This window comes from Prinia subflava, chromosome 15 (assembly GCF_021018805.1).
Source record: "Prinia subflava isolate CZ2003 ecotype Zambia chromosome 15, Cam_Psub_1.2, whole genome shotgun sequence".
Taxonomy (NCBI): Eukaryota; Metazoa; Chordata; class Aves; order Passeriformes; family Cisticolidae; genus Prinia; species Prinia subflava.
This window is the reverse complement of record NC_086261.1, coordinates 7,602,284-7,615,482: the sequence shown is the minus strand read 5'-3', so window position 1 is coordinate 7,615,482 and position 13,199 is coordinate 7,602,284. Positions and strand designations below refer to the sequence as shown.

The 13,199-nt window shown below is 44.0% G+C and overlaps 1 protein-coding gene across 3 annotated transcripts in view; it reads right to left on the bottom strand.

Moving 5' to 3' along the window:
• ABHD2 (abhydrolase domain containing 2, acylglycerol lipase) overlaps positions 1 to 12,903 on the bottom strand; it is a 38,932-nt gene extending 26,029 nt beyond the window's left edge. The window contains exons 1-4 of one of the 3 annotated variants that reach the window (XM_063412105.1): positions 12,787 to 12,873; positions 12,060 to 12,247; positions 2,829 to 2,909; positions 1,804 to 2,004 (exon numbers count right to left, since the gene is read on the bottom strand). In XM_063412105.1, the coding sequence (XP_063268175.1) occupies positions 1,804 to 1,997 (194 nt within the window). In that variant the 5' untranslated portion in view covers positions 1,998 to 2,004; positions 2,829 to 2,909; positions 12,060 to 12,247; positions 12,787 to 12,873. Of the gene's footprint in view, positions 1 to 1,803; positions 2,005 to 2,828; positions 2,910 to 12,059; positions 12,248 to 12,786 lie in introns of all 3 variants that reach the window. The other 2 variants (XM_063412107.1, XM_063412104.1) reach the window with 2 other exon arrangements.
• Between the last annotated feature and the right edge of the window lie 296 nt (positions 12,904 to 13,199).

Here is a 13,199-nt window from a genome sequence, read left to right as displayed (position 1 = left end):
CATATACATCTTAAAGCTGTCCTTCCTGTAAACTCTTTCAATTCCCAGCAGCAATTATATTCCCAACAGTCCCGTCTTCCTTAACAGAGATAGAGAGGTAAGAGGATTGAACAGCTACCTATTAACACATTTTGTTGTGGTTTGTTTCAGCTGAGTTTGCTTCCTTTTGTCATGGAAGTCTTTCAGACAATATTTTGCCCAAGAAGCAGGTACTGGAGGTGACTGCTACAGTTTTCAGAGAAGCTGGCAAGCCTGAGCTCAGTTGATCCAGAGAAAGCAAGCAAATCAGACTTGCACACTATAAACACAATACCAGGGTTCTGCAAGCAGCTCATCAATCCTGCAATTAATGCACAACAGATGTCTAAATACTGCTGGACATGTTTTACATTTTCACTCATTTGGGAATGCTTTGTTCTCAAACTGAAAGTAAAAGATGTAGCCCTAATACAGCAGTGCTAGGAGCCTGAGCTGTGAGAACACAGCTGAAATAATAGAAAAATGGACTCTGAAACAGCTTACAATTCATTTCCAAAGACTAGCCTGATACTAATATGCCTTCAAGGCTGGTAATCAGCACAGCTTCACGCTTGCTCCTTCAGTGACTGGAGACTTGTAATACTGCAGTGCAACACTGGGATGGCAGGTATCTGAAGTACCAAGTAACTCAAAGCTCCTCAATGTATTTCTTAGGAAAGGAACTGCTTTGCAGTTAAGGCAGTAGACATAATCAAGAATCCAAACACATTTATGTCACCACCAACCTGGAATGCATCACAGAACTCTCTCTGGGTTCCAATTTTAACAGATAATGCTTTGTTTGCACTAAAAGTTTACAGACCCCATGGCCTAACATACCTTATGTAATCAAGGCACCTAACAGCACTGCTAAAAGCCTCTCATCTCTCCTAAAATGACTATCCTTAAGTCAGTTTGACTTTTGAGATCCAAAAGGAAAGTTCATGCAGCTGCACTCAGCACTTACTATATAATTGATGTACTTAGAGCTTCTAAATAGGACTTGCAAGTTTTCGAAGTGATTGCAGAAGAGAAATACTGTAATCAAAGTCCTTGTCCCTCCAAAGCCTCATGAAATTGTACTAAAATGCTTGCTATTATTGGAGAATGTTCTTGGTGAAGCTAAGGGCAGCTACACTGATTCTGGAGGTCTTGGAATGGAAGATCAGGGATCAGCTTGCTCAAATACACAGCTGACACAAGGTCAATTTGAAAGTGTATTCAACAGGCTTAGAGCTGGCCTCTGTGTCATTACTTTATTAAACTAGTTAGGATGTGCTCTCCGAGTAATAAATTTCATTAGTTTTCAATCAACTTGAAGTACTTCAGATAAGAGCAGGCACTTTAAAACTAATAGACAACCCTGTGTTCATTATAAGGGCACTGACATACCATGAAAGTGTTTCCTTCCTGTGAGCCCAAACAGATTCCTTCCCTAACAAAAAGGAGTACAAGAACATGAACAAGTGCTGACTGCACCCATCCCTCCCCATTTCTACAGACAGTGGGCTATTGGTGCTGATATAGTATAATATCAGCATACAGCTTCTATAAAGATGGACAATGATGACTTTTCCTATGCATCTGCAGAAAACTCCACACAAGTGGTCTTAAATCCAGTTATCTGAGACAATAAGGAAAAGCTTGACCTAGAAAAGATTTATTTTAGTAAGAGTACACCCTGATATTCGTTTGAACCCAAGTCTAAGAAACACAAGGAAGAATGGATAAGTGCAGCTCTTCTTCCTATAATACAGGTCAACATGGAAAAAATATACTACTTACTCTTTGGTCAGAAGTGGGCAGGATTTGAGTAGAAAGCGAGCCAAAGCAGAGTCCTGGTAAATGAGTTCAGGAGGGGCAGTTGGGCTTTTTAAATTCAAGCAGCGAACAATAACATACAGAACAGCAGCAACTGCAGCCAGCTTCACCCCATCAAACACTGCTGGCAGCTCAGAGGTTTCCAATATTGCACTCATTTTCAGCCTGAAGGTAAAAACAACATTAAAGCTTTTAGAAATACAGTGCTGGATATGAATATCAACTGTCACGTTAAATATACAATTGTGCTAACCAACTGAATTTGTCAGTCAACACTGCCAAGGAAATCCTAGCATACCAACTCAGACCAGCAACTTTTAATTTGGAAGAAAATTTAGTTGGTATTTTTCTAAACACCCTGACCAACAGAAGAAAAACTGGATGATCAGCTGTGAAGGAGATTTATTCCTAATCAGTGCTGCCCTAGAATTGCACCAGTGTCTCAGGTGTCAGCCCCTGGTCCACAACCAGTCAATACATGCAGGATCTAGGCCAAGACTACCCAGGTCAAACAGAAGCTGGGTGAAAAGCCAGGTTATAAAGGCACCTTGGCAGCTTTGGACATGTGTTCCTTCACAGGTGTACAAGCCAGACTTGAAAAGGAGCACCTGAAAGAACTACTGTGTTAGTTCCTCAGCCCAAGTTCGCAGTTCCATGAGAACACTGGTACTAAATCCTGCTTGCACTTAAGATGGTCACTTTATGTTCTGGCATTCTCAGCACTTCTTTTTATCTGCTGCAGTTCTGCAGCTGAAGGACTAGATTAATATCTACTCTTTCAAGGGCTTCACAGTAAAGGAACAGAAATAAAGTAGCATAAAAATATATGCTTCTAGCTTGAAATCAATTTCTTAAACTGATCCAGCTTATTTTAAACATACAGTTCAAACAGCTGGCTGCATTTATTGTTGAATAGACAGGTTTTTCCATGGGTCTTTCCTAAGTCACATGGGTAGCCCAAGTAAGATAAGTGACAAGCCAAGTCTTACCAATTTCAATTTTCTTCAAGCTAGAAAAAATTGCCAGTCCTCAGCAGACTTGTCACTGATCCACGTGCTGCCCGAGCTAGCCTGTGGAGGAAAGGGGAAAGCAAATTGATTATTACTGATAAAGCTGCATTTCTCAGCTGGAAATGATAAACAAATTTACACAAAGGTTCCATCACAGACAAGTCAAGCTATTTGTGTAGTCAGCCATAACCAGCTCTGATCCATCTGCATTAGAAATCTGTTGCCAGTGGACAGATTCCAGGCTAGATCACTTGCCCACAGCATATTAACTCATCTGCAGTGTGCATATGCAACTTCATGAGCAGAGAGACTTCATCTCTGCAAGACAGTGAGACTTTCTACTCAGAAAACCTACCCAAATCTCTTCCTATTTAAAGGACTAGGATTAGCAGGGTACTCTTCTCAATTTTGCAATATCTACAATGTTACTGAAGTGTGAAGCTTCCTGCTACTTTTATTCAGCCTTAACAAGGCAGCTCACTCCTACAGATGGAAGCTTGTAAACAGTCTCTGCTTGTTCCCACACTTGCTTTTTGAGATGTTACAACATATCACACTTCAACACAGCGGGAGCCACAGGAGGCTCAGACACAGACACCTAATTAATGCTGGTGCACATGCAAGAAGGCTTGTTACAAGAGTTTGATGAGGCCAATAAAAGAAAAAGCTTTCAGCCTTGACCATAGAAGTGTAAGCAATACTTGCTATTAGAACTGCCTTCCTTCCCACAGGCACAACAAATGGATGGGGACTCAGAGCTTCCAGGAAAAGCTCCAGAACTGTCTGCTCTCTACTAGAGCTGCTGCTTCCAAATGGAAAACACTATCAGGACAGACCATACCAAAGCCTTACTCCCCTTTATAGCAGCAGTAAAGAGCCTGGAAGTACTTTCTGTACTCAGCATAGCTACACCAAAATCCCTTGGAAGAAAATGCATGACATCGGCTATTGACTAACAGCATGCTGGAAAGCTGCAAGTTCCTGCCACCACAACCATCTGCATAGAAAAACAGAGTGAGGGAAGCAGAGACATTTAATCTTGGACAACTCTTCAGCTTTTGTTTTCCAATTCTGAGCTTCACAGTAGAAGGGAGAGGATGGGCCACAAAAAGCCTTCTATTCTTCTACTCAGAAGATTGCATGGGCATCATGAGAGGCGTTCAGGTACAACGTTTAGCTGCAGGATGTTATGTCACACCTCTGTTTGGTAAGCTTTCACCAACACTGCCATCAGTTCTGGAGGAGACGACAGGCAAACTACAGCAATGGCTTCACCAGGGAAGGTACAACTGCCTGAAGGGCAGACCAGGTTCCTGAACTCAGGGACAATCAGGTGCTCCAGCAAATCTCCCTCAGATCAAACTCCCAGAAGTTCTGTTATCATATTCTTATCATTGTTTTATTCAGAAAATTAAGAGACACCAATACCTGAGACCATCCTGACACCTGGATTTTAAGCTAGTTTGCTGTTAACAGCTTTCACCTTAGTGTTTTTTTTTAAAACTAAAACTGAGCACAATTAGTCATTAGGATTTTGTATTAGTGATTCTGTATAATTGATCCGACTAAACCCCATCTCCCTGAGAATGTTCTCTCCCATATAATGTTCAGATTACAAACACACCACATCTTTTCTGATACTTTTATATCTCATGTTACCCTGTCAGTCCCTTAAAACAGCATACCAGCTTGCCATTACTTTCAGAAAAATCAGCTGTTGGTAGGCAGGATTATGCTTTGACACTTATGAACTAGTATTTTTCATTTTCGACAGCCTAAAACACATTCACAGAACTTACGCACCTCAAACATGTGCTAGAGGTTCATGTATTTGTCAAAATCTTTACCCAAAAGCTCAGATCAGCTTGTAGATGTAACACAAAGCTGGCACTGCTTCAGTTGCACGGCTTCCTGCAGTGACTATTTAAGCAGTGGATCTAGTCCATGAAGACTCCATGCCCTATGGATTCAGCTGTGTCACTTGAGGCACTTCTCTAAAGTCTGGAATTTCTGAAGACCTAAACAGACCTGTCTCAGCCAGGGCAGATTTGCAAGGCTGAGTCAAGGCACCCAGCTCTAAAATTTTAAGGGTTTAGCTTACTAAAATGGATTTGAGCTTTGCCTCTAATCACACAGGACAAATGTCTCCCTCTTTAACCAGCTGGGATGAGGTCACCTTGCTTCTGTTCTGTTAAACCCTTTTTGCATTGACCCAATAAACCTGTCTGTTTAAAAACCTAACAAACAATCAAACCACACAAAACCCCCATATATAACCACAGGGTTGAGCCTGACAAATTCTAATCTAGAATCTCCTCTAACTGGGTCAGCATTAATCTATATGGCCAAACATTTAGCTTTTTCCATATACAAAACACTGGATTCACTTCTGAAAGGCTAGGGAAAATTACCAAAAAAGCATACCACTGGAAGCAATCAAGCCTTTCCAGCCATCAAAGTATTTGAGACCCACACTGAGGAACCCAAAGAAGTTGAAGCTCTTGGCCCCAAGGATGTTATTTTGAAGCATCTTAATTGTACTCTTTTTTAAAAATCACTTACAGGCATGACAGCCCCAAAGACCCACAGCCCTCTCAAGCAATGTTGTTTTAAGTCCCAATTTTAACTGAGGGATAACTTTAAAATCAATCACTGAAAAGTCAGTGCCGGAGTTGCGGTCTTTTTATCTGCCCTTTCACCACAAAAAGCTGAAAATCATGTTACAGGAAACATTTCAGCATTACTGTTAACAGAGTCCACTTCATCTGTTCAAGTATAATGAGAAAAAAATCCCAAGTCTCACCCTTTTCAGACAGAAACAGACAGAAGTACAACAAAAAGCCAGTAGAGCTACAGCAAATTCTTTGCGCAGCCTTTCAAAAACACTGTGTTTTTAGGAAAGCCATCACCAAAATATTTACTTGAACAGTAAGTGAATTCAGTTGTGAATTTCCTATCCACAAATCCAAGACCTGTACACATTTCAGTTCCAGGTTTCCTGTGGAGAGGAAAGTTCCAGGGACAGAAGTCACTGTGACTCAACAGAGCACGCACAGGATTTGGTAGCTACCAAAGCTTTACAGCTTCTCCACCCACAGAAGCAGAGTCTGACTCTTCACGCTGGAAAGCCAACATTAAAAAAGCAAAGATATTAAAGGAAGCCATTCCCACAGGATCCTTCCTCCTCAGGCCTTTTAACAAGCCATTGAAAGCCTGGCACACTCATTTATTTCACTGAAGCATTAGAAATGCTTTGGGCTAATGCAAGGATGCAGCTATATGGAACAGAAAGAGCAAAGGCCTCTTTGAAAGGCGCTCTGCTAAGGAGATATTCTCTTCTTCATTACATGGACTGAAGGATCTTGAAGGAATGCCATTTCCAGGAAGAGCAGCTTGGTACAAAAGCCTCATGGATGCCTCCCCACCCCTCAGCATTCTGGCTCACTGATGCTCTCAGAGCTCAGCTGGACACCAACACACGGGAAATATGCTTGGCCAACAGTGAAAGTCCTTAAAAATTCCCTTTCCTATTCAGTAAAGTTTACCAAGCAGAGTAATACTCTTACCCACTAGGACTTAGAAGAGCCAGAGAGGCCATTTCTGACAAATTCAAGCTGGCAGACTTTAACTAACATATCAGACATTTCTTGGACTGGTTTCATATATTTTGGTGTCTGCTTGGGAATAAAATTTTGAAAGCAAGTATACCAGACAAGAGAAAAGCAAACCCACCCTACTTTTAAAGAGTTGTGCCTAGGCAGACTGGGATCAGAAATAAGGTGGGGTTTTCCCCCACCTTCTTAAGGAGGAAGGCTGAAGTTAGTTCTTTATGTCATGTTTCCAGGAAATTAATCATCTTTAACATCAGCCAAAGCTAATGACTTTTCTGAAAGATATACAGCAAAAGCAGAAGGCTTGTCACTACCAGCTAAGTTATTTAGAACCCCATTATGGGGAAAGAAACTTTATTAAGGAAAGAGTAAAAAGTCAGAGCACTATCTAGCTTTTTAAACAAAGACAAGTTTAATGACAGTTTATTACTCAAATGTCACTCCAGGAAGTGCACGGAAGCGTCAGACTGCTGAGCTTTCACTAGTTTAAATGCAGAGGATGATGTTTAGAGACCCTCCATATGAAGAGGAACACACTTGAGAAAGGCCCTGAGGCATGTATCCTGATGGGAAAGGCTGCCAGACTAAGCACTGGAGAACAAGCTGCACAAGTACAGAACCTGTGCAAGAGGACTCATGAAGAAACCTCAAGCTTTATTGTGCAGTTCCATATCCTTTTATCCAGCACTCGCACAAAAAATGCCTTAGTTTTCATGGCAAAGTGTTAAGTCTAAACTGTTTTGTTCCCTGAAAATAACACAGACAAGTATTTTAGGGCCACACCAATGATATGCCTCATCAGCTTAAGCACATAAACCAAGTCATAACACCACTTATCTTGAGACTGGCATCTACCCAGCCCAAGCTCAGCCAGTGCAGAACCTCCCATTACCTTGAGTGTGGCTCAGAGAACACGTCAGCAGCAAATGCTGACATCTTGATGCATCACTCGGTACTTCTGGGCATTCACAAGAGCCAGCTAAGTCTCAGACCTCAATGCACAGAGGGTATAATTAGGAATTAGCTGAGCACTTAAAGCACTTCAGTTTAGGGTTACATGGGCAATGAGAGCTAAAGCGCAGTCCTCAGAAGTTTGGCAAAACCCACCATGGGTTTGTTGTCCAACATGTGACAGATTTTATGTTCAAATAAAGAGGGCGCACTGACATGCCCCAGCACAAGGACACTTAAAAGAACACTATTTGGACAGCCTATTGAAGTCCTCAGTGTAAATCCCTCCCTGTGCCAGGGCCATACCCAGGCCAGGATCTGGCTGGTTGGCAAGTGCAGAAACCAGCAAGCACAGAAACTAGCAAGTATTGTTTACACATACTGTTCCAAAAAAATTTCTTGGCTGGTGCCTTCAATGGAACTTGACCTTTTCATCAGTTACAATACTTGGCTCATACTAAATTTAGAGGTACTGTGAGGTTACAGGGATAAAGGTCACAGCACAAGGAACCATCAGCACAGTCAGAAAGACAGGTGCCTTGAACTAGAGCTTTTTACCTTGCCCTCAAGGAGTTCTACACCTTCAGAGCAAAAATCAAGCATCTCAGAGGGCTGGGTGTACATCCCAAGGCATGTTCCTTAGAAATGCACCCAAGAATAAATCTACAGCCAATATGGCCAAAGGCTCTTCACTCTCACTTCTCTAAGAAGGTTAATTTACAGTCAAATGAGCCTTGATTTTTCACTTCCTTCTAACTACAGAAACTGCCTTTGTTTTCCCACAATATCATTTTAACTGATCAGAAACAGCCCTACTTCAGGACAGGCAGCTTTAATATATTACCTAAGGTTGCTGTGCAGAGTCCTTGTTACATCACCTTATCCTGGTTCCTGTTTGTGTCAAATGGATTGAAAACCTCTGCATTGGCTTTTATTGCTCACACCTCACGAACATGATTAAAACAAGACAGGATCAGACTCTGACTTCACAGAAATCAATTAATTGCAGTAATCAAATAATTATGTTTGCTCAAATAACATGAGCCTTTCCTTCAAGATAAGGTGAAGAGACATGAGACTGTCTCCCTAACCACTATGTTATGTAACTACAGGGCAAAGCTTCAGGTCCGTGTAGAAGAGGTCAAGATAACTTTAAGGTACAGAGAAATGTTGGTAACACCTTTCCACAGTCTTACAGCATTAGCAGGTGTCCCTTGCCTACCAACATAACTGTGCCAGGGAGCAGTATTAAGCTCCAGGGAAGGAAAGGAGTAAACAGACTGTAGAGAACCCAACAAACCCTGCTCAGTAGTGGAGGGAATGCTGTTGGAATCAAGCCACAGAGAGCTAAGTGAGCTAATAAAAACTGCATTATAGACCAAGCCTCCTCAAGGAAGTCTGCTCTATTCCTTCATTATATTTTGAAGCATCACATTGTTAAAGCCTCATTTATCCTCTGACTCCAACCCCTCCATTCCCACACTGCCACAGAGCTCAGCTGAACATACTGGAGGGACAGCTCAAAGTCCAAGCACATCACAGCTGTTTGCTCAGCTAGAGGGTTGAGTAAGTAGGGAACATGCTCCACACACAGCAGGGAAAACAAATCACAACACAGGTAACAGAACTTTATTTGAGAATGGTCCAGTTCAAGCAGTCTGAAAACACCTATATTGAACATGATGAAAAGCTAAGGTGCTGTTTCACTGAGGTCTTTAAACACCCTGCTTACTTTATTCCCCTGATGAGCAGCTCCTCTCCACAGGGCAGCAGAAGATTTGCAGAGTCATTCTCTCACAGCCTGTCCATGACAGATAGAAGGCTCGCACTAGAGGAGTCATGTAATTCACACAAATACATTGAAAGTGAAACAAAAACATTTCAAGACAGAAGAACTGCACACAAAAGAGACAGGGGCTCACCAACACACAGCTACCACCACTGCTGAACACTCAGGTTCTCCCAGACTGCAACTAAAAGAGAGGGCTTGGAGCACTACAGCAGTCACCAGCAATTCAATGTGCAAACAGCTATTTTGCCCTCTCTCCTGCTGAATCAGAGTGACAGGCTAGGAGTATTAAGGCACATGTTTTAGGACATTTTGTCCTTACCACTTACAAGGAGGTTCACTGTAAATGACTGTGCATGTGCTTATTTCCTCTTAGTACAACGCTTCATATTCACATATGCTCAACCAACACTTCACAGAACTGGGTGTTCCAGATAAGGGAGAGCCAGGCTTGAAACCTTTTTGCACAAGCTTTTTGGAACCTGCAGCTCTATATAAAAGCATCTTTGAGGATGCTTTGAGGTAAGTTTAGAAGCAGGACAAGCTACTCAACAGTGAGCCTCTCAGTAGCAGTCACTTGTCCCTTCCTATAAGGAGCCTGGACTATACTTTTTGAGTACTCGATGCCCTGAATAGGGCTATAGCTCAGTTAATTGCAAATAAGACATGAGACATTTCAGAAAAGTTTGGTGTTTGCAGGGGCTCAACCCATATTAGCAGAGGAAGTTGTCAATGTCATTTATTTTAGTCAGATTGAACCCATGATAAGGAGAAATGAAAGCACTTCTCAACAGCAGAGAGAGTAATAGGCAGCTGCACTTCTTGGTCAGTCCAGAAATACAGATAAAAATCTGTTCTCTGCCAAGTCTGGCACTGCCTCCCACTGCCACTACCTCTAAGAGCTCAGGCATAATGACATTTCAAGCACCTTGTTTGTACTGAACTGCTTTGCAAAGCATTTTCAATTACTGCTGCCTGATACTGGCATAGTAAGGCTGGCAGCCAGAGACAGTCTTTATTATTAAGTCAACTGAGCGAGCTGAAGGGAAGACAAGCCCTTGGGTGTAGAAGTCTTCCTAGAGCCAGAAAAGGCTAAGATAGCTGCCCCACAGAGTACCATCAGTGCCACCCATATATGCTGGGCAAGTGGGACTTTGCTTCTCCACAAGAAGGACAATGTGCCCTTGCACACTGAAATTAAATCAACTGAAATACAATCAATCAGCTGAGTTTGATCAGATGTTTAACTGCATATAAGCTTAAACACTGCAAGATATATAGGCAGAGGAAGGACAAATACTTGCACAGAAGATCAATTATCTATAGCACGTTAAGAACAGCAATTCAGAGCTGTAACACATCATGAAACACACTCTTCCAGAGCAACTCAAACGTGTAGATGAAGACTCCAAAGTACTCACAAACTACAGTTGTTTGGGCTTTTGCTGAAAAGTCCAAGTGACCAGTTTCAGGCTGGTCTTTGCATCTTTCAGTAGGAATTACAAGCACCCAAGAAACTCAGCACTAACACTCCAGAGACTGAAAAATCCTGTTCTTGGTTAGCTTAATCCAAGTTCTGGTACTGCCAGAGCTGGCAGTGTGAAATTCTGGATGAAGAGGCAAGAGACGTGGAAGAAGAAAGGTAACAGGACAACATAAATTCAGTAGCACCCAGGCATTTCACTGCTCTAATGCAACCATTTCCTATCCTACATCAAATCTCATCTGGAGTATAGCTAGAACTTAGAAGACTCAGAAAACATCTTCAGATGCCTGCGTCAAAGTCAAAGGGTGTTATTTTGTCATTTTTCCTTCTAGTGCCACATCCTGGAACAACTCTTTCAATGTGTTAATTTCTGAGTTTTCACATGACAAGTTTAATAAAGCTTTATGAAACACTAAGAGCTTAAGCTGCTATTCAGTCCCTGAACAGAGAAATACAGCTTTAACAGGAAGAATAGAAAAAGTTATTTTTTAAGTTTAACTTCTTCAGAAACAGTTCTGCAAGATAGAAGGTTTTATCCACAACCTCCAAATCTTTTCCACACCTAAAAAACAGTCTGGCACAATCTTAGGTCAGCTTCACTTTTTGTGCTGCTAAATCATTCAGTAACACAGAGGACCTCTCATGCAAAAGCAACTATTTTTAAGAATAAGACAGGAGAATAGAAGAACTCAAACATTAGCTTTTATTTCTCTTTTCATATCCTTCCTGTTCTTACTCTTGACTTTAAGCCAAAATAAATAATGTCTAGAATAAGAAGGATGGCTGCATGTCCACTGATCGAAGAAGAGACAAGAGAAGCTACTGAAACTTCTTGTGATATCAGAACTCAGCAAGCACCTCAGAGAGAAGGTGACACACGAAAGATAAGACAGAAACTCAAGACTATTTGTCATAACAAAACTCCCTGCGCAGGAAATACACATTATCAAAGAAACTATAAGAATGAGATACCATATATGCAAACAACTGAACTGAGTGTTGTGTGGACACCATATCAGCAGTGACTAGAACATGTCAACCTAAGCAATATTATGAACACGGCTGAGCATGATAATAATTGATAAATAAGGCGTGTAAGACGAACACACTGTACCAGTTAGCCTGACTAATAAGACAGGAACATTTGTTACAGAAGGGTGCATCCGTGCTGTGAAAGCAAAAAAGCAATCTAAGAGGCTGACAGGAATCTTTAGCACTTGCCAGACCAGTGACAATTGTTCATCAACAATAAGAGGAAGCTGCTATGAATTCTCTGAGGCAACCTACAAGAGAATGCAAGTACAGAATGCAATCCTTCCAGCCACAGAATCCTTCCAGCCCCAACTGCCTGAATAAAGCTGCTCCTGACATACCTCTACAAACAAGTTAGCATCAGGTGAGAGATCTCAGCAGCTGTAATTCATCAGTTGTGATACATACACTGACACATCCTGTGCTGGAGAAGATTCACAAGTTACACCTGAAGGTGCAGGATGGAGCAGAGTCCCATCACGCAGGGTAGCAAGCAGGTACCCAGCAGGCAACAAAGGGGAGTCTGAAACTGATGCAAGATGCTCGCAGCAGGGTCAGGACCTTGGAGCGTGAGCACCAGGGAAGAGCCTCGTTTAGCGGGAGCAGTATGACCTGACAGGGGCACAATGCCCCTGGTTCTCATTAACCCAAGGACCATTCTCTGCTCCGCACTCAGCTCCCGAGCGCATCCCACCTCGGCCTTCCCTCCCTGCGAGCACAGGGATGCGCTGCTCCCACCCCAGCTCCTGCCCTGCACAGCCTCGCACCCCCAGGGAGACAAAGTGGAGGCTGCCACCGCACCAGCACCTCCCAGAGCTTCCAACGCCGGGGAGAACCGCGAGGGGACCGGACACTGACCGCCACAGCCCACGGAGGGATAACCCCATCTCCCCCTCGGGCAACGAACACGCGGGGCCGGGCGCCCAGACAGTGCACAGTGGGACGGCGGCTGGGCAGCGACAGACCCGGCCTCGGGGCAGCTCCGCCGGCCTGCCGAGAGGAAGGAGAAGGAGGCCCGGCCGCCCCCTGAGCCCTGCGGGAAGGGGCTCCCGGGCGCCCCCACCTCACCTGCAGCCCCGGCCGGGCACGAAGCCCCCAACGGCTCCCGCCGCCACTCCCGTCCGTCTGCCGCGGGCCCGCCGCCCGCTGCCCTTTAGCGGCCGCCCTCGCCCTCCCATTGGCCACCGCCGCGCCGCTTCCGCCCAGAGCAGCGCGCCGGTTGGTCAGAGGGCAGCAGAGGGCGGGCGCTCCATCACTGGCACGCGGGCGCCATTGGCTGCAGGAGGAGCGCGGGGCGGGGCAGCGCCCTTCCAATGGCACAGACACCTGTCAGTCAGTCAGGCAGACGACGGTGATTGGCGGCGGCGGGCTGGGGGCGGGGCTATCGGCGCCGGCGGGGACAGCGGTGCCGCTGCCATGACAGAGCGGGGCGTGAGGGCACGGCGGGGTGCGAGTGGTGGGGCAGCCTCAGCCCCAGCCGC